A 21,044-nucleotide genomic window follows, 5' to 3' on the forward strand; every position below is an offset into this window, starting at 1 on the left:
AGGGGGTTGGGGCGAAGGAGGGGATTGGGATGCAGGCTCTGGGTGGCGCTTACCTCAAGCAGCTCCCAGAAGCAGCGGCATGATCCCCTCCGGCTCCTACATGGAGGTGCGGCCAGGCAGCTCTGCACACTGCCCCATCCGCAGGTGCCATCCCTGCAGCTCCCATTGACCACAGTTCCCGGCCAACGGGAGCTGCGGGGGCCACGCTTAGGCCAGGGGCATTGTGCAGATCCCCCTGGCTGCCCCTAAGTGTAGGAGCTGGAGGAGGAACATGCTGCTGCTTCCGGGAGCGGTGTGGAGTGCAGCAAGCCTCCAACCCCACTCCCCGGCGGGATCTCGAGGGCCGGATTAAAACATCTGGAGGGTCAGATGCGGCCCTTGGGCCATAGTTTGCCCACCCCTGATTTAGACAGTAGTGGCATGTGATTGTATTTAAGTCATTAACTAGTTATAAATTGCATATATGGGAGAGTGGAGAGGGACACACAATTTATGGGTGCCTGCCTAGGTTCCCTGTAAGCTGCGCAGCCATGCAGCAGACTATTTAAGGCCGCACAGTCACCCAGACCGGCCTGGCCCAGCGCCTCCGGAGCTGCTGGGGAGAGGAGCCTCACCCCCGCCCAGGCCAGCTGGAGCTGCCACAGCCGGGGAGAGGAGTCCCTCCCCCGGCCCGGCCCAGCCCTGCCAGATCTGCCATGGCAGGGAGTCCTCTCTCCCCGCTGTAGCCCTGGGACAGCCTGCACCCCCAAACTCCTCATCCCCAGCCTCACACCCCCGCACATCCCAATCTCTGCCTCAACTCTGAGCCCCCTCCCACACCCTAATCGCCTCATCCCGCACCCCAGAGCCCGCATCCCCAGCTGTAGCCCTCACCCCCCATACCCCAACCCTCTACCCCAACCCTGAACCTTCTCCCACACACTGAGCCCATCAGCCCTACCCCGCCACATGAATTTTGTTATGTGCCCCAATATGGAGGTGATGTGTCACACATCACCTCCATATTGATGCACATAAAATTAATTCTGCACATGGGTGGGAAAAATTAGAGGGAACACTGGACTGCCTGCTTATATAAGCCATGAAACATGGTTTATAACAAATACAAATTCCTATTCTCAACCCCTGACCCCAGCAACAGAATGAACTGCATTATAAACAATTTTCTGTAAGAGAGCAGTGTTTTTCAGCTATTAGAAAAGTACACAGAAAACTATTCCCCTCTCGATCCTGCACGTGTCTAAATACTCACATGAACAGTCCCATCACAGTCAACGGGACTAATCAGATGAGTCAATTTATGCATGTGCTTAAGTGTTTACAGGATCGGTGCATTATAACCACATGAGTAGGCCAAGTTTTCGTAGAGGGCTGGTTCCCACTGACTTCAATGGTAGGATACACATCAAGTGCAGGATATGGTCCTTAAACTTTGGTGCATACCTAAGGTTATTATATGGCTCTGAAATAATTTACTAATGTGGTAATAGAAAGCAAAAAGACTGACAAGGGAAAAAAGCCATCGAGTGAAGCAGAAAGGAACTAGGGAGGAAGGTCTTGTGGATAATGCATTGCACTGGGACTCAGGAGAACTGGGTCTAGTTCCCTGGCTCTGCCAAAGACGCCTGGCATGACCTTGGATGAGTCACAATCTCTGTGTCTCAGTCTCTCATTAGTAAAATGGGGAGAAAAGCACTTCACTTGTCTTGTAAGACTAAGTTCTTCAGGGCACAGACCATCTCTTACTAGGTGTATAGCACAGTGGGGCCTTGATTGTTGTTGGTGCCTCCAAGCATTACTGTAATGCGAACAGCAATATAAGAAATTTACTTTGTAACAGAAGTGGGGGATTCATATTTATATACCACTGTGGGGTTCTTGGAGAAAGCTAAAAATATGCAGCTCTTCTTACTTCAGTTATACAGGCTTATAGGACTAGAAGCGGGTTAGCAACTCTGAATTTTGCTTGAAGTCTATGCAAATGGTCATGTAATTGAAGTGTATGTTATTGCAAAAGAGCTTATATATAACTTACATTGTGAGGCAATCAAACGGTAGGTTACAATAGGAAGAGCAACAAAAGAGTATAACAAGATGCATTGTAAAACACAGGGAGGGAGTGCCTCTACTCAACCCGTTTTACAGATAGGGAAACGGGCACAAAGAGGTAGAAACCTGAATTTTCAGCGGTAACCTAATTTCAGGAGCTCAGACTGGGACACTTCGGGTCTGAATTCCAGAGGAGCTGAGCACACACAGCTAATTGGAGCTGTAAATGTTCAGAACCTCAGGGGGTGGGGAGTGGAAATCAGTTCCTAAGTTTTTAAGAAACTGAGGCATCCAAAATTAAAGGTTGGAATCACTTGAAAAGCTGTACTGGAGAACAATCCAGACTGTCCAATCCAGTCCTGAACCTTAATTACTATTTCATTCTTCTCCACAAAGATCATGGAAAATAAAATCTTTAAGAATTTCTGCCAATAGAATATCTTTGGTTTCACACATCACTGCCATAAAGGCTCAATTTTAAGTCTGATAAGAAAGCGGGGGAGGGGAGGAAGGGGTGTATTTTCCATCTAAGGAAGGTCGGCTCAAGTTTATTAAAAAAATTTTAATCAGTGCTATTTTTCTTTCACAGGGAAATGAACTTGATTCTATTAGAAAAAGGACTATGGTAATGAGAAAAAAAGAAAATGGAATATTCTATCGAGTCTTCATTGTTATTCTATCACTAAAAAAAAAGACTCCAGCAATATGGAGATTACACGTTATACAGGCACAGAGCCACAAATGACCTTTTCTTCCAGCTCTTGCGTATCTTTCCAGGTCATTGGACAATTTGCACACAAAGAAACACCCTGGAACATTTAGCTGGGCATAGACAACATTTTTATTAGGGGAAGGCCTAGAGTTAAAAAGAAAAGAAAAGCTGTTGGATATTGCTCTAAATGAGTGGTTTTGTACCATGATTACATATGTCCACTCTAATAAATGGAGAAATTATAATGGTTTCAAACTCAGTATTTCATTTGTTCATGTAATCCCTAATTTGGGGGGGGGGGGGGTCTCTGCACTCATGTAAAAAATGCAAGGTTTCTTATTAAACATTCTTAGTTAAGATCTTCTCCATCTACCCCCTTCCTCAAGTTTACGCACTAAATCCAGACAGGTTTCAGAGTAGCAGCCGTGTTAGTCTGTATTCGCAAAAAGAAAAGCAGTACTTGTGGCACCTTAGAGACTAACAAATTTATTAGAGCATAAGCTTTCGTGAGCTGAAGCTCACGAAAGCTTATGCTCTAATAAATTTGTTAGTCTCTAAGGTGCCACAAGTACTGCTTTTCTTTTTGTAAATCCAGACAGTTTCCTCTCCTATTGATGAAGTTTATTTCATTCTAAAGTACAATATTCTTTCTCCAAGGTAACTTTAGGATGAGGCACATAAGCTCAACTGCTTGTGGTCATTAATGATTCTAGAGCACTTTTCACAAGATATGGGTGCTCTGGCTGATTCCCTCTAGGCTGGTTAATTCTGTTCTACTTCAGATTTCTCCTGTAGTTGGGCATGGTGTTCTACACTTCCTGAACTAAACTGCTTTGTACTGTCACTATGCACCATCCAACAGCTCGCAAGTTTCACCCTAGCAGTGACCGCACTGACAAAGGAAATACAAATACCTGAACTCGGAACCTGACAGCTACGTGCAAGAGGTACAGGCGCCAACTTCTCCTGGCACCGGTGGGTGCTTGCGCCTCCCCCGCCCCAACTCTGGACCAAACTCAGGATAGCCTTCTAGGGGCACAAAGCTCTAAAGATATAGAGCAGGTTGCACAGAGGAGCCAAGAGGCCAGTGAAGAAGCTTGGCAACATGTGACCTCCAGAAGAGGTAAGCGGAATGTCCGGGTTCCAGTAACACAGACACAGGTAACTAACCGCTTTCATGTTCTCTCCACAGGTACCATTGCGGAGAGTGGACCAGATGATAGGTCTGGGGGGAGAAAGCAGAAGGAGACTCCGCTGGTTGGGAGGCATGAGATGCGATGTCCTGAGGTTGGGGGTTCCCCGACCACCACCACCCGCCTTCTCCTCTTGTTATCTTCATTTTAGGGCTTGTCTGCACTACAGAACCTCGGCTGGTATAGCGACGCCAGCAGAGCCCCCTACGGGAGATGTAGCATACCCTGACAGAATCCTAGCGGCAAAGCTACACCTCCCTAACGGACATGAGCTACACAAGTGGTTCTCAAACGTTTGTACTGGTGACTCCTTTCACATAGCAAGCCTCTGAGTGGGATCCCGCCCTTATAAATTAAAAACACATTTTTATATTTTTAACGCCATTATAAATGCTGTGGAGTTTGGGGTGGAGGCTGACAGCTCACAACCCCCCATGTAATAACCTCGTGACGCCCTGAGGAGTCCTGACCCCCCAGTTTGAGAACCCCTGAGCTATGCCAACAGAAACACTCTTCTATTGGCACAGTTATGTCTGTGGGGGGAGGGCGGTTATGGCAGGATGGACTGATTTAAATAACTGATTTTAATCATGACATAAATCAACTAGCAAGAAACATTAATTCCAATAATCAATTTTAATTTTGGTTTGCATTTGTACTTCCATGAAGACACACTATATTTATGCATATTTACTTAAGCAATTACGTAAATTAACTTACATTTATAGTATTAAAAATGCTGAGTAATGCATTTCTTATTTACTAGATTAATTTTTTTACTTGCGATTTGTGTCAAGTTCTACATGGATGGAAATTCAAATTCATTTAAAAATGCACAACAACAGCATTTATAAAAAAAGGTATCAAATATGGATACATAAGAAAAAAGTTTATCAGAAAATTTGTCACAAAACACCTTTTGCATTTAAAACTAAATGACTTATTAAACAAAGGAAGTATTATCTGTAGTTAGCAAACTGAACAGATTGTTTCTGGTCACTGTGTCCTTCAAGATTTTAGAACTTTTAGATCTCATCCTCACACCTAATTTTTATTCATAAATTGGAAGAGGAAAAACAAACTTTCCTGCTTTTCCAACTCCCAATCAGTTTCTTAATTTTGAATGAACAGGCCGTTGAACGGAGTGAATTGAAGACATGTAGACATTTTCTCTGCCTCCGCTCATCTAAAGCCTCAACAAACTCTGCCTCCAGGTTCTTAGCCAGTGCCTTTTACCAGTTCAGTGGTCTGAATTGCATTAAAATTTGGCAGCAAACACATTTTTGAATTTAAATCATTTTAACAGATTATAATAAACTTAGGCCATAACATATGTTGTCAATTTCAAATATTTTTAAAAAATAAACCTGTATTTAAGTTAAATTAAAAAATCTCATTTAAATTAAAATAAAATCAATTTTTATTTACCCTGAGACCTATGGATATATTACTCTGATTAGAGGCTATTTGCTTTAGGAACAATAAAACACTTGATTTTACAATGCACTCCTTAAAATTCTAATGGAAGAAGAAGACAGAGAAAAAGAACCGAAGGGACCACAGGAGTCATTCCTCCAGTCCAGAAATGAGATGCTCATCTATCACCCTTTCAGGGTATGTCTTCACTGCACAGCTAACCATGGCTCTAGATCAAACCCAACTACTATCCACACAGAAAACCCTCTCACCTGGCTTCGGAGGTGCTTTAAGTCTGGGCTCATTTACCCAGCTGGGTTTGTGGGTCAGCATCCCAGATCCACTTTAATTAAGGTGGGAAGTTTGCAACTTTGCAGGGAGGCTGCAGTCCAAATCACTAGAGTGATGAGTCCTCCAATGCCGTCCTGCAATTCCTCGCCAAAGGACAGATAAGTTTTCCTGCAACTGACTGGAAAAGAATCATAGGCTGTTTCAACACAGAGAACTATGAGACATGCCCCTAGGCACAGATGAGCGAGTGCAGAAATGGTGTGGACACAGTAATAGGGGTATTTCTTTGCTGTGAGAATGCTCAGACCTGGGCTAGGCTAGTCCAGAGACGCAGGCCCAGATGCTAGTCACCCAGGTTACCTCTGCAGTGAAGACGCATCCCTATAGTGAAAGCTGAGAGAGTCAGGGCTATTTAAAAAACAAACAGAGCGTGTGAGGCAAAGCCTAACTGACTGAAAGTTGAATCTTACTGCATAACAGTATCCCATTTGTTCACTGGCTTGGCTGAAAATCTCTCTAAGGTACCGATTAGATGTATAGGTATAGAGGGGTTAGGCACAGACTACCAGCTTGTGGATCAAAAAGAAATTTTGGTTGTCAGAAATGGGACAGACCAATATGAGCTTGGCATGAGCTCCAACTCACTCCAACTTTTGCTGAAAACACTCCGACATCCCAGCATGAGGCAATCATAAAAAATTGTTACAAGGAGGAGGGAGAAAAATTGTTCTCCTTAAACTCTGAGGATAGGACAAGAAGCAATGGGCTTAAATTGCAGCAAGCGTGGTTTAGGTTGGACATTAGAAAAACTTCTGTCAGGGTGGTTAACCACTAGAATATATTGCCTAGGGATGTTGTGGAATCCCCGTCATTGGAGATTTTTAAGAGCAGGTGAGACAATGGTCTAGACAATACTTAGTCTTGCCATGAGTGCAGGGGACTGGACTAGATAACCTCTTGAGGTCCCTTCCAGTCCTACGAGTCTATGATAATCAAAGAGCCTCACCTCTGGAATCAGTTCCCAACCAGACTGTGTTACAGCTCCGCTACTGACTGGAAGGAAAACATTTAGCAGACACTCACTGCGTCCACACTATGCTATTTTTGCTCAAGTTAATCTATTGGGGAAAATTGTGACTATGTTTCCCTCTGGGGTCAATAGGGTTTGTTTTGGATGTACTGAAGGAAAGATAAGGAGTTAATGTCTAGATCTAGAGTTACAGAGGCATATTTATTATAGGTTTCATCCCATCCCATGTTAAGTAAGGACATCCTCATATTGCTAGGAGGATGGGGAAGCGGTTATATGGTGGCTACTTCCTGACAGGACAATACACACTGACAGCATGTAATCTCTGGCCAAGTTCTTGAAATGACTGGTACTTGGATTGTTTATGTGGGTCATAATTAGCTAAATCTCCCTAAGCAATTTATTCCAGTGCTTAACAACCTTGACAGTTAGGAAGTTTTTTCTAATGTCCAACCTAAACCTCCCTTGTTGCAATTTAAGCCCATTGCTTCTTGTCCTATCTTCATAGTTTAATGAAAACAATTTTTCTCCCTCCTCCTTGTAACAACCTTTTATGTACTTGAAAACTGTTATGTCCCCTCTCAGTCTTCTCTTTTCCAGACTAAACATGTAAACAAATTCAAATCCAACGTGATTAAAAAGGTCTAAAAACCCGAGGACTACATGCCTTCAAATTTCTCAGATCTTCTTTCTAAAGCAGGGAGTTATTGTTCCATCTTTCTAAAAATCTCCCCTACAAATGTATCTATTCTCCCTACCATCTCTGAGGGAATGCACAACGCTGGGCAGCTACCAGACATCATTAGTCAGAGGATTAAACCTCCCAGGTAGAGGAAGATAGATATGAAAGATGGTGAATTGGGAGGTAAAAGCACCCTCCAGTAGAGTCCAGGAGTCACAGCTCCAGTGCCTCCTACCTTTTCCCACGAACAGGAGAGCTAAAGCGATAGGGTTTTTGCCAGTTTCAGTGTTGCTCAACGGATCTAAGCAACAGCAGAGAAATTGAGCAGAATCTAGTCTGTTTTACTTGCCTACTGCTTGAAGACTATGAGCAACAGCAGATGCACTAGAGATGATGGAAGGGTCAGGAAGCAAGTTCACATGTGGAACAAACTTCAAAATCAAAGACTACCAACTTTCTTTTAATGAAAGATTATATTCTGCAAATGGTTCATCTGTCTGTGCTCTTATATAGGAGCCCATCATCATGGTATCTGAGCAGTAGCCAAGATTTAGACTTTGTCTACACTAGCACTTTTGTCAGCAAAATTTTTGTCGGTCAGGAGTGTGGAAAAAAACCTACGCCCCTGACAGACATAAATGTCACCAACCAAGCACCACTGTGGACAGATGCTCCCCCACTGACATAGCTACTGCTGCTCATAGAGGGTGGCTTAATTATGCCAGTAACAGAGCTCTCTCCTGAGGGCACAGAGCAGCTACACAAGAGCCCTTACAGCAGTACAGCTCTGCCGCTGTAAGGTCCATAGTGTAGACACACCCTAAAAATCTTGCTCCCTCCCACAGCAAGCAGCAGGCAGATGGTTTGTTTACGAAGTTATTATTGAACACAGATGAGTGGGAGTGTGCATTTGAGGTAGAGCGGTGGGAAAGCCTGGGTGAAAGGTTGGATTCTGTGTTTCACTTTAAACACACTGAGCAATGAAGCAGCTGACTAAAGAGAAGGTGCTGGGTGGAGAGAGAGGTGGTACCCATGTAGGGCTTTGAAAAAAATCAGGACAGAGATCTTGAGCTGGGATCCTCTGTCCAATGGGCAGCCAGTGCAGAAAGCAGAGAATGTGGGGAAGCTTCCCCCTCTCCAGTGGTGATCAGAGCTTCGGAGCCCCACATTTGTAGCACCGTGCTTCCATATACACTATTTAATAGGATAATACTTGGCACTCACACAGCACCTTTCAACCAAAAATCCCACAGTGCTTTACAGATGGGGAAACCAAAGGTACAAATGTAAATGACGTGCCCATGGTCTCAGTCAACTAAAATCCAGTTTTCATGAGTTTCCCATGTCCCATCCGCTAGATCGCAGCTACCCATCCCCACCGCAATCAACATTTGCACAAGGGCTTTTGTGACTTAAGACATTCACACTGCAGTCCTACATAATTTAATTCTGTGAAGTTTTGGGGTGGTGTGATAGGGTGTGCTCCCCACACAGGTCCTGAAGGGGCTAATGTGGAACTGAGTGGCCAATTATGTTATCTGGGTGAACCTGGAGAGAGAGCCTGGCTTAACTGATCATGAAGCCCAGGAGTAGGCTGGTCAGCATAAAGCGAGGAAGTTGAGTGCAGAAGAAGGCTGCAGTGAGGGCGTGTGCAGTCATTTTCTGGGAGCAGCAAGGTGATGAGTTGGAAACCCAGGGGGGAGAATAATCCCTGCAATCCTAGCTGCTGAATAAAGGGTCAAGCCAGAGAAGTTGTGGGGAAGAACACCAGAGAACATTGGGTCGGAAGAAGCCTAAGGAAACAGCAGGAAGGAATGGCACTGTGCAGACCATGGCTGCTGGTTACAGGGTCCCTGGGCTGGAACCCAGTGTACATGGAGGACCTGGGTTCCCCTACCAGCCACCAGGAAAGTGGCACAGGACCTGGAAACTTGGAACCAAAGACCATCTGAGGCAGTGTCCGGACAGCTAGTCCAGTGGGATTTTGTTACCCTAGCAGGGGATGACTATATAGTGACCTGGCTGGAGGGCCGAGTCATGAAAAGGAAGCACCCCAAGAACCGGAGAGAGAGAGAGGGGACACGGTGCAAGCAAGTGATAGAAAGGAGTAGCAGACAGGTCAAGAGATAATTCCCAGACCCAACCACAAGGAGGTGCACTTGCAGTGAGCAGAACGCTTTAACAGGTAGATATAGTTCATGCAGAAGACTAAACAGAGATATGCTGTAGGACTGAAAACTATATAATGTGTTTACTGTCAAGCGTCACTTGTTTCCACATCTTAATTTGCAAATAACAGCCAGGAGCATTAATCTTAATCTATTAATCTTAATCTATTAATCTATTAATCTTAATCTATTAATCTTTAATAGATTAAAACAGCTGTTTAATCTATTTCAGTTAGAATCATCACTTTATAAGTATCACAAGGAACAGTTGTAGGTGAAAAAAATAAATCTCAGAGAAGTACATAAAAAAAAATATTGTAAACAAAACTGACTGTGTCCCTTTAACACCCAATAATTACAAAGTTGTTTTGTAAGTACAACTTACCCTGACATGAAAGAGCTCCCCCGCACCTTCGCAGTCGTTTGACGTAATTATAGGGGTATGAATGTGCACGTAGCCATTATCCTGAAACGGAAAGCAGATTGAAAGTTGCCAGTCCAAGGATATTACGTGTCAAATCCAAGGAAGATTTCAAAATGCGCAAGTCAGGATTCATCTACCAGCCCAGGACCAAAGACAACGTGTAACATTTTAGAATCGCTTCTACGTTATGCGAGAGATACCATAGCATGTGCTAAACACTAGCTGGATTTCTGGAGCATGCAAATTTAGTGCCTGATGCTTCACGTGTTTGCACTATAGAACAAACCCTGCAGAGGGGTCTATAATCACAACAATTCTACCATGCGAATAGAGAGCTCCATTACTTACTAGTCCACAGTGCCAAAATCTCTGTAGGAAACAAGTATTTAAATCTGAAAGCCTGAGAGAAAAATAAAGGCCACTCAGGCAAATGAGACTATGGAAAGAGCACATTTAGACTGTAAGCGGAAGGGACCACTCTTCCTGTACAGTTCCTAGCACAATGCAGCCCAACTGTGGTTGGGTCTCTTGACTCAACAATAATACAAGTAATAATGTCAGCTCCACATTATTTACGTATGCAATCCCCTACGAGTGCACCTATGCAGGGCTCTAGGGGCCTTTCAAAATATAAACAAAAACACACACAGCAAAACTCCCTGAAACAGGGAGCAGAATACCCACCCCTCCAGCCATAAATCCCATCCTTCAGCACATCCTTCCTCCCACACACAGCCTGGGAAAATAAATGGGATTTGCAGCCTGCCCTAAATGTCAGCAAATTGGGGCTATCTGAACCAAAGAATTGGGGGAAGGCACGGGCACGTGAATTTCAAAAGTTCAGGGCTGGTGTACAATACATTTTACAGGAAGACATTTAAAGTAACAGGTAGGGAGTAGAGTTTCTAAAGCCCAGTGTAATTTATGGCAGCTACCACCATTAAGCTGGCAATAGAGTACATTTCACATTAGCAGACTTCCTCCTTGGTTTAGGAAATTCCTGAGAAGTAGGGCTCATCATAGGGGTACCCAGAACCACAGTCCCCCCCCGCCAAGAGACTTAGCAGAGTTTCCATTATCAAACCACAAAAAATATTATGGTAACATTAGTGGCTCTGCCATGAACCCACAGCAGCAGGGAAGTTCAGAGCTCAGAGGAGATATTCATGCTGCACACGCTACACTGGGTAGGTCTACACTGCAATTAGACACCTGTGGCTGGCCCATGCCAGCTGATTTGGGCTTGTGGGACTCAGGCTGCAGGGCTGTTTAATTAAGATGCAAACATTCCAGCTCGGGCAGCAGTCCGAGTTCTGGAACTCTCCCCCTTTGCAGCCTGAGCCTGGACATTTACATCACAGTCAAACAGCCCCACAGCCCGAGCCTCAAGAACCCAAGTCAGCTTGCAAATGCCAGCTGTGGGTGTCTAACTGCAGTGTAGATATACCCCGTGTCTAGGAGCATAGGGTCCTTAAGGCTAGGAGAAGTATTCATATCTCACAGTATTGAACTACCCAAGGGTAAAGTTAAAGGTGGGTTCCTAGCCTTAGACATCCAAAGCAAAAATTATAGCGTTAATCAGGCACTGTCAGGTGAAAAAAATCCTTGGGATAAGAGCATTTTTAAAAAATGAAAAGAAGCTTGGCCTACTACATGATTAGTTAAAGATCTACTGTTTACATTTTAGCTTTATGCTCTTTTTCGTTTTCAGTTTTGCACAATGAAAACAGACTAGTTAGTTTCATTTTACAGTTCTTGTGCACAATGCTGCAACGTTTGGACTGCAAGTACTGCATGGGAAGATTTGGATTCTTTTTTTTAAAAAAAGGTCATTTCCACTGGATCACAAAGAAATAAAATCAATTAGACATGTTCTTGTTGGTCTTAGCATTTGCAAAAGCTTATTTTTACAAATATCTAAGTTTGTGGCCAAATTTAACCTTACATTCATTGTTCCTTTAAAAATCCATTCAAGTATCATTAAGTCTCTAGCTTCAAAATATATATCATATTAAGCAGAAGAACGCCACATGAAAAATATCACAATATTGAATATAACTACAGACGAGGTATTTGCTTTAGCAGCAGTAAGATATACACGTCTTATCAGAATTTCAAGCTTACTGGTAATTCTAACAGCATTTTCCTATTGCTCTTGAAAACGTCCTTCAGGATAAGATGTTCTTCAACATCCATCCATGTCTTTTGCAACCATCCGAAGTCAAACTATTGTGGGTATTGCCATCAAGTGGGCAAACACCAGTACTGACTTTTCTTAATGAAGTGATGATGTAGCACTGTTGGTCCCAGGATATGAGGGACAAGGTAGGTGAGATAATATTTTATTGGACCAACTTTTGCTGGTGGAAGAAGAGCTCTGTATAGCTCAAAAGCTTGTACATGTCCCACAAAGAAGTCGGTCCAATCAAAGATATAACCTCACCTACCTGGGCTTTTTCTTAACCAAGTCTGTTTACCTATAAGTAAGGCTACAAATATGTCACGGAGGTCATGGAAATCACAAAAAGAAAAGGAGTACTTGTGGCACCTTAGAGACTAACAAATTTATTAGAGCATAAGCTTTCGTGAGCTACAGCTCACTTCATTGACCTCTGTGACATTTTCTGCCTGGGACTGGAGCTCCCAGCCAGCCGCCCCACCCTGCAGTTCCCAGGCCCCACGCTAATGGGGACCCCCTGCAACTGCCCAGACGCGGCGGGTGGCTGGGGGACCCTGCAGCTCCCAGCTGCAGCAGGGGACCACCCTGAGCTATCAGTTGCCCCGGGGAGCCATGGGGACCACGTCGCAGCCCAGCCCCCATGGACAGGGGAACCCCAGAACTCCCACTCCCCATGGCAACAGGGGACCTGAGAGTCCCAGCAAGAGTGGGTGCTGAACCAGCCTCCTCATTTTGTCAGGAATATTTTTAGTGAAGTCAGGGACAGGTCACAGGCTTCCATGAATTTTTATTTATTGCCTGTGACCTGCCCCTGAATTTTACTAAAAATATCTGTGACAAAAACTTAGTCTTATCTATAAGAAGCTGGTACAGTACAGAAATTAACAATAGCTTTAACTGGCACAATATTTTGATGTTAAAGCAATTCTAAAATCCATGATATTGCACGGTACTCTCTTGAGAAGCTAAGCTTGGCTTAGTCATCTAAGTATCAGATTTGAAATACCAAGGCTCTCGGAACTATAACTTCAAATTACAGGAGGTCTGATTCATCCTTTTGTGACAGTAAACTGCCTAATAATCCACAGGTCTAGTTTTGGAGGAAGAGTGCTTGGCATGTAGTTTTAACTCACTCAAGTCATAGACTTTAAAGCCAGAAGGGATAAACAGATCTCACGTAGACCACAGGCCACTTGCACACTAACCCAACAACTGAAATGAGACCAAAGTATTACAGCCCACAGGAGACTAGACCATAATGTGCTGCAGACAGACAACTGGAGGGATCCAGGTCCACAAGTGCCTGAGGCACCCGCAATGGGAGGGAAATGATTAAGTTAGATATATCCAGATAATCCTGGCAAATGACCCACATCTTGGAAAGGAAGGCGAACCCCGCTCCTCCGATCATTGCCAATCTGAGCTGGGGAAGATTCCTTCTTGACCCCATAGATGGTGATGAGTTAGACACTGAGCATGTGAGCAAGAACCAGCCAGCCAAGCACCTGAAAGAGAGAACGCTCGGTGCCCCCTCAGAACCCTGGCCCTCCCCATCCAGTCTCCCATCTCCAGCTTGGGCCAACCCTGCTTGAGAGGAAGGAGATAAATAAAACCAAACCAAATGCACGGGGGGTGGGGGGACTATCCCTTCCTGAATCCCTCTCATTGGCTCCAAGGAAACACATTGTACAGATCCAAGAGGGAGGCTCATTTTAAGACAAGTCTTTACTGGCAGAGGGAGCAAGAGCTAAGAGAGAACTCAAGGGCTCCAGAGGACTCACCACACTTTTCTCCACTAACAAAGTAGGAGTTGTGCTCCGAGTTTATGATTGGGGCCAGGAGTTGACAAATTCTAACCCCATCACTGCCATTGTTTGTACGTGCTAGGTCACGTCACTAATGGCCATGCTTCCAATGAAGCAACCACCAAATTTGGATGCCTCAGTTTCTGGGTATCCAAGCTAGGAGAACAGGAGCTTCATTTTCAGAGGTGCTGAGCATCACAACTACAACAGAAATTCAGGTTAGGAAGTGAAGAACACAATGGCGTAGCCAGGTGGAAAAAACAGTGGGAGCGGAAATTAAAAAAGGCCGTCACCCCCTCGCACTCACCCGGCGGCACTCCGGGTCTTCAGCAGCACTTCGACGTCAGGTCCTTCACTCACTCTGGTCTTCAGCACTGAAGGACCGCCCCCGTCCCCCCTGCAATGCCGCCGAAGACCAGGCGCGAGTGAAGGACCCGCCGCCAAAGTGCTGCTGAAGACCCAGAGCGCCGCAGGGTGAGTACCAGGGCGTGGTGCCTTTTTTTTTTTTTTTATCTCCACTCCCCCGACCCGCCGCCGAAGACCCGGAGTGCAGCCGGGTGAGTAAAAATTTAAAAGGCCCCAAATAATTAAAAAGGCGCCACTTCTGCTCGGAGCAGGAGCGGCCGCTGCCCCGCTCCCTGCCTAGCTGCGCTACTGGAAGAACAGTGTATCCAACTGAAACTGCACCGACAGCTAAAGTGGAACAATCCATTACTACACAGGGAAAATGGGTTCTTTAGTAACAGTGTGTGTAGAAATCCGACTATTAGCTTTGAATGCTGCTGTTCCATGGAGGACTCCCAGCTCAAAGGGAACATAACGAAGTAACATGGTAGAGCTGTAAAAGGAAACAGTATCTCAAGAGACTGAAATGACTGCTCTTTACTCTGTATTAGCTGCTTTTTGCATGGACCTACCGATTTATTTGCTGAATCTTATTCCAGTTTTCTACAGTCAGGATAGATATAGAGACAAAAGTTTCTACATACAATGCAAGGCAATAATAACTGGAAACCACTGGTATTTGTTAGGAGTTAGTTTTTAAATGGCCTGAGTTCTCCTGCACATCAATTTCTACCTGTCCTGATACAGTTATTGGATGTGTCTACTGTGATACTGCACTCCATAGTCATCATAGTGGTATGATTATGATATTTTATGACCTATAATTATGTCATGTGAGGGGTCATTGGAAAAGTTATGATTTGCTGAATATGATTATCATATTTGTATGCATGTATTATTTTTGTATCTGAAGTTATGAATATTGACTAGGTATCTGTATTTCAAATGTGGTTACACCTCAGTGACACCCACTAGGCAAGATGCTTCCAGTCTACACAGCTGGTTGTGAAGGGCCTCTTCAATGTAACAGGCCATGGGGAAAAACAATAATCCTTAGGAGAAGTTTATCCCCCAGCGTGGTGAGCCTTCCTGTGAACTTTTCAGCCATCTTATAAGTAATGGCTGCTATGACTCAGCAAGGCATGCAACCAGACCACAATGCACTGAACTCCATATTGGTACCTGTATTTTTCCATAAACTGGGTTGGGAACTTAGCTGAGAACAAAGGGTTCCAACCATATGGAAAATTATATACGGTGGGGAGTAACACCTCAGGGCCTCACTCCCCACGCAAGAGAACACCTGAGGAACAAAGACTGAACTGGGAGAAGTGCTGGTCCCAGGCTAAAGGGATTTCTAGCCTGTGTATAAAAACTTGGTGGACTGCTTGTATCATCAGGCAGGGTGAGAAATTGCTAATTAAAATCCTATCTATCCAGTATATTAGGCTCAGTTTGCGTTTTTGTTTATTTGCTAGGTAATCTGCTTTGAACTGTTTGCTATCACTTAAAATCTTTCTGTAGTTAATAACCAGCGTGTCTAAGTAAAATGTCTGGGAAAATCTCAAGTTTGATTAACACTGGCTTGTTGTGCACATCTTTCCCACATTGAGGGGAAAGCAAACTATATTAATGAGTTTGCATTACACAGATCCCTGTACAGTGCAAGGTGGTATAATTCTGGGTTTATACACTAGCAAGGGTGCAAGGCTGGGGAGCTGGGAAATTGGCTGTTGTCTCCTGTTTGACCTCGAGTGGCTTAGATAAAGCACTCAGGTAGCTCATTTGGGTGTGTGGTGCCACCTGCTGTCATGTTGGGTGATAACAGGGCCTGGAGATTTAAAATAAAAATGTATTTTATTTAAAAAGCCTAGAAAATGCTCAAAATTAAAACATTTCATTCAACCTGAAATGATTTTCATGACCTCAGGGTCAAAGTATGTGGGGGAGAAAGAGGGAGAATAGTGGTAACACTTCCGGCCTCAGCCCACAAAATATAGAATCTAGGATAGTAAAGGTATGTCTACACTGGGGTTAGGTGAGCGTAAGTACGTCACGCAGGGGTGGGGATTTTTCACACCACTGAGAGACGCAGCTATACTGATATAAGTTCCCAGTGCAGGCTGGTCCTAAGTCAGTGTCAGAACTAGCAAGAGAACTTCAGAGACCCAATTCCATGTCTCCCACTGTCACCCATTACATAACTGCAATGGGAAGGCGGGAGTGTTATGTGGCACCATCATTTGTATATGTGAAAACACAAGTAACAAGATCAAGCGAAGAAGCAGAGCACCTTGAAAAATGAGTGGATCGCTGCAGTAGCTTCACTGCGTATCCTCAGGAGGGAGCTCAGTGTGTTGGTCCTGCATCGTAAGTGAGGGAACTGCCGGCTGTATTCCAGAGGTTGCCTCTCTCTTGGTTTAAAAGGGAACATCTAAAGAAAGGACAGGAAAAAAACAACCCTGAGACCCTGCAGTTAGAATAATTTTACTGATATCCATGAAATATCATCACTGCCTATTAAAGTTCAATAAGTGACACAAGTCAGAGGCAAAATAATACTTTTTGTTATTTTTTTTTCTAGTTTACTTTGTGGATTTTACAAAGACAGCCAGAAAGAGAATGAACCACAAGGGACAGATGTTGATCACATTTGGAAAATGCTCAGATACCACAGTGATGGTGTCCATATAAGCACCTATATAGAATTAGAATTTCAACAAGACTGAGTGCCAAAGTAAGTGGCTAGATTTTCAAAAGAGCCCAGCAAGGTGGGTGCCAATCACTTTCTGACATCTTGCCATAAGTTTCACAGTGTCAGCAGAGCACTTCTGAAGATCTGGTTCCAATTTGTGGGTGCTGAGCAGGTGGGAAATCTGGCCCGCAATTCTTTAGCAAATCCAGTCCTTAGTATCCAGTTAGTTTCACAGTTTCCTCCCAATGCCCAGTCTACTAGTCAGTTTCTCCCTTAATGAAAAGGCCCTTGTCCACATCAATGGGAGAGTAGAAAACACCTTAAAAACAGAGATGACTTTAGAAAAAATAGCAGAAAATACAGTTTGAAATGTGCTCTGTCAGAAATAGGAATATTTTGAAATTAGTCATTTTCCAAAAGGCATCCTGAGAGCTTGACTTTTACGTGCAATAACATACCAGAGTATCACAGGGTCCTACTACACGAATATTTTCAGCTTTCAATTCCACATTTTGCATCCTATGCAGACTTTTTACCAGTTTCCCTTGCACTTCCACCGCGCTTCCAAAAGTCAGATCTCTGGAAAAAACATCAACAACAACAATGTATCACTATGGGCCTGACATAAAGCCCATTAAATTCAAGGAAGCCATGCTGACTTATTTGGGTTAATTTAGATCAAGCCCTATGCTTACCATATCTATTATCACAAATAGGCAGCTTGTTACAATTTGATTGCTATATTTTATTCACATGGCAAGCAATATATCCCCCATGGAAAGAATCTGAGCTCAGTGTGTGTGTATTTGAACCCCTGATTCCAAAAGTCTGGATATTTTAAATTATTTGATGTATAAACCACCAGGCTGTCCATCATAAAAGAAATAAATTGCACAGGATCTTCTTCTGTAGCTGAAAATTAATGAAGCCTAAATGTTTATTTTTATTAGAAGCAAGCTCTCCATGACTGATCCAAGATGAGCTCCAATGTCTGTTCATAAGGACAGGCCTCAAGGTTTGCCAGCCCCTTTGTGCTCTCTCTTGCACTGAGCCTGCAAAAGAGGTGCCCCAGCTCACTGGCGCAAAAGGCAGGAAAAGACTAAGGAGCCTACAGAAGAGATCCGACTGAGGAAAGGCTAACATGGCAACCCTAGCTTCTGGTAAGATACAGCCTGACCTACACAGGAAGAATAAGCCAGCGTGGGAAGCCACACCATGGAAAAAGCACTATGAAACCTGTCCCCAATGAATCAATAGGAATTTTGCCACTGATTTCAGTGGATACAAAATTTCAATTTACAAGTGCCCCCTACTTCCTACTTCCTTCAGAACCAGTTAACCCAGCTCCTTAACTGATAGCTATTGAACCACACACACAGTGCAACACCCTCAGCAACCACTGAACGTACTGCCCCTGCAGCACTCACATCCCTGCTGCCACAGCAGGTGAGACACCAGGCCTGGGAATCGATGCCCTTAGTCTAAGATAGGGTGGAGCCGAGCTCTACAACCACATCACCAACCCTTTTCAACCAAGAATCTGCACAGAAATTTCTTTAAATACGTAAAATCTGCAAACCTATGTTCCAAGATTGGGTCAGCTACAACTTGGAGGCTTTCCAAAGAACTGCCATCATTTATGTGCAGGAACAAAACCTCTTTCTGGGACCGGACAGAACGAACCCAGCCCTGGAGGAGAAAGAAAATAAAAGTTGGTGGTTGCCTGGTTTGAACTCAATCTAGTTATAAGCAGGACCCAACTGACACTGAGCAAGTCATTTCAAGCCTGACCCAACTTCCATTGGAGTCAATGGAAAGATTCCCTTAGGGCCCAATCCTGATTCCAATGAAATCAGTGGTAGTTTTACTATAGATTTCAAAGCAAGTAGGAGTAGATCCTGAGGGAGACACCCCAACATTTTGCCTTAGCATAATAGGGACTCACCTGAGTTGCCATGGAGCTGGGAAGATTAAAGTCAGTGACAGACTTTGAAGATAAAAAGCATTCCATAAATGCTATATCATTATTTATTATGTCCCTTGTAAACACTCCTCATTGCAACAACAGAGACAATCAGAACACCATTCCTTCAAAGGGCAGTGTCATGGTAATTTTCACGTATTGTTATTCTTCACTGCTATGTACAACCATCTGCAGGAAGCTTGAAACTGAAATCTGTATCCTAATTGGCTATTTGTCCATACCTACTGTGAATACATACTGCCTTAATAAAGAGGCCTATATCAAGGAGATTAGGTCCAGAATGTGAGCTTTGTTTAAGGGAAAAAAATAAAAACCAATTAATATTACTATTATTTATATTATCATAGCACCTAGTCATGGACTAGAACCCATTTTGCTAGGCACCCTACAAATGCAGAATCAATAGAAATATTTCACTGTTTTGGGTGGTTCTCAAATTAAAACAAAGTTTTCTAGCTGGACTTAAATTTAAAATTAAAAAATTGACAAAACCTTTGTTAGCACAGAGTTAAAGTTGCCTGCTGATAACATGCACCCTTCCAGAATGTCTAGTTCAGCAAAACTCGCATTTGTGAAAACAAGGAAATACAGAGTTAAGGTAAATGCCCAAGAAACCTTGATTCTGTCCCCCTGGAGCTGCAATAGTCCTTAAGAATTATCTTCATGCACTCCAGCTGCATTCACTGTGTGAGGTGTGGCTGTACTGAGTGGCGAAGGAATAAGATGTAGCAGCTTAGAAGAGCTCTAATTGTGATACAAGGTGATCTGGGTGACTGTGGCCCTGTGGGGGTGTACGTGAGCTCCTCTTTCTGAGGCCTGTATGTGTGATCAAAGGAAAAAAATGCATATGAACTTTGGGAGATACATTAGATCTCATTTCATCACTGTGTTGTATAGGCTGGGTCATTAGAAGAGCCCAAAGATCATTAGCAGTGCAGTGGAGATGAGTGTGGCATGGAAGTTTTATTAAGGCGAAGCAAAAGTAGAGCATTTGATGGTATTCTACGGTTCAAGGTCTTGTAAAATGTAGCAGATGTGGTGTTCAATTTGTGGAGCAGGCTAAGTATAGGGAGCTCCTGTTCCATATAGGACAAAGGCAGAACGTGAGTACATGTTACAGGCTTATTGGAGCATCACTCAAAGCCCCTCCTGCCATTGCCCCGCTACTATTTTTAGTGCACTAGCAAGATCAGAACTAGCATGGGTACGTCTCCTCCAGCTGGAATTTACATCTTCAGGTCAAAGGCAGCCGCAGAGCCCATCCAGCTACTCTGGAGAAGCCTCTGCAAGAAGATGATCTTCAGAAAGGGCTGAACTAGAGAAGTAATAAGAACTTCACGGAAACGACTACGGGAACAAACAACATAAGACCCCCACCCACCTGGACTTTAATATCACGAGCCACCTCCTGGGCCTCTAGGGCCTCGCAGACCCTCAGCTTTGCAGCCTGCGTGTGCTTGGGACAAGGAGCAGAGGAACAACGGCGCAGAGCCAGGAGCAGGCACCGGGCCCCAAACATTGCTAAAGGCCTTCTGCAGCCGCCCCCGGCTAACAGCCAAGACCCTACTCAGACTCCGCGCCCTTGCCCTCCTGCGTGCCCGCCAACCCCGACGTCCGCCCCTGCTGGTAACGTAAAGAGACCCCACTCAGCCTCCGCTGCCCTGGTCTCAGATACCCCCCCCCATCTCCAGAGGGCTCCTAGGCCCAGCTCCCCCTACTCGTCCTGTCTCGAGGTGGGCCCTGCCCCGCGGCTCCAGGAGCCAGGGTCCGCCCAGGCCGCCGCAGCCGCCGCTCTGCCCGGAGGAGGGGGCGGGGCTGAAGGCCCCGCTTGAAGCGGCCCGGCCCCGGCCCGCTCTACCCACGTGAGACCAAAGCAAGCCGGCGGCAGCTGTCGCCGCCTCCCGCACGCTCACGCGGACCCCTCGTAGCCAAGGTCGCCGCCAGCGGCCTAGGTGAGCCAATCAGGAGGCGGGGCGATGTCCGGAAGGACCTTCCGTAGGCGCAAGGTGCGCTGGGAAGTGTAGTTCGCGGCTCAGAGGCCGGGTTCCGTCAGGGGCGGGGCCGCCTCCTG

The 21,044-nt window shown here is 44.7% G+C and overlaps 1 protein-coding gene across 4 annotated transcripts in view; it reads right to left on the reverse strand.

The window, feature by feature from the left end:
• The window catches only part of NARS2 (asparaginyl-tRNA synthetase 2, mitochondrial), a 72,986-nt gene extending 52,048 nt beyond the window's left edge, over nt 1–20,938 (reverse strand). The window contains exons 1-5 of one of the 4 annotated variants that reach the window (XM_043504089.1): nt 20,355–20,921; nt 18,569–18,678; nt 17,448–17,568; nt 16,588–16,728; nt 9,927–10,007 (exon numbers count right to left, since the gene is read on the reverse strand). In XM_043504089.1, the coding sequence (XP_043360024.1) occupies nt 9,927–10,007; nt 16,588–16,728; nt 17,448–17,568; nt 18,569–18,678; nt 20,355–20,492 (591 nt within the window). In that variant the 5' untranslated portion in view covers nt 20,493–20,921. The other 3 variants (XM_043504090.1, XM_038374625.1, XM_043504092.1) reach the window with 3 other exon arrangements.
• Between the last annotated feature and the right edge of the window lie 106 nt (nt 20,939–21,044).

This window comes from Dermochelys coriacea, chromosome 1 (assembly GCF_009764565.3).
Source record: "Dermochelys coriacea isolate rDerCor1 chromosome 1, rDerCor1.pri.v4, whole genome shotgun sequence".
NCBI classification, from domain to species: Eukaryota; Metazoa; Chordata; order Testudines; family Dermochelyidae; genus Dermochelys; species Dermochelys coriacea.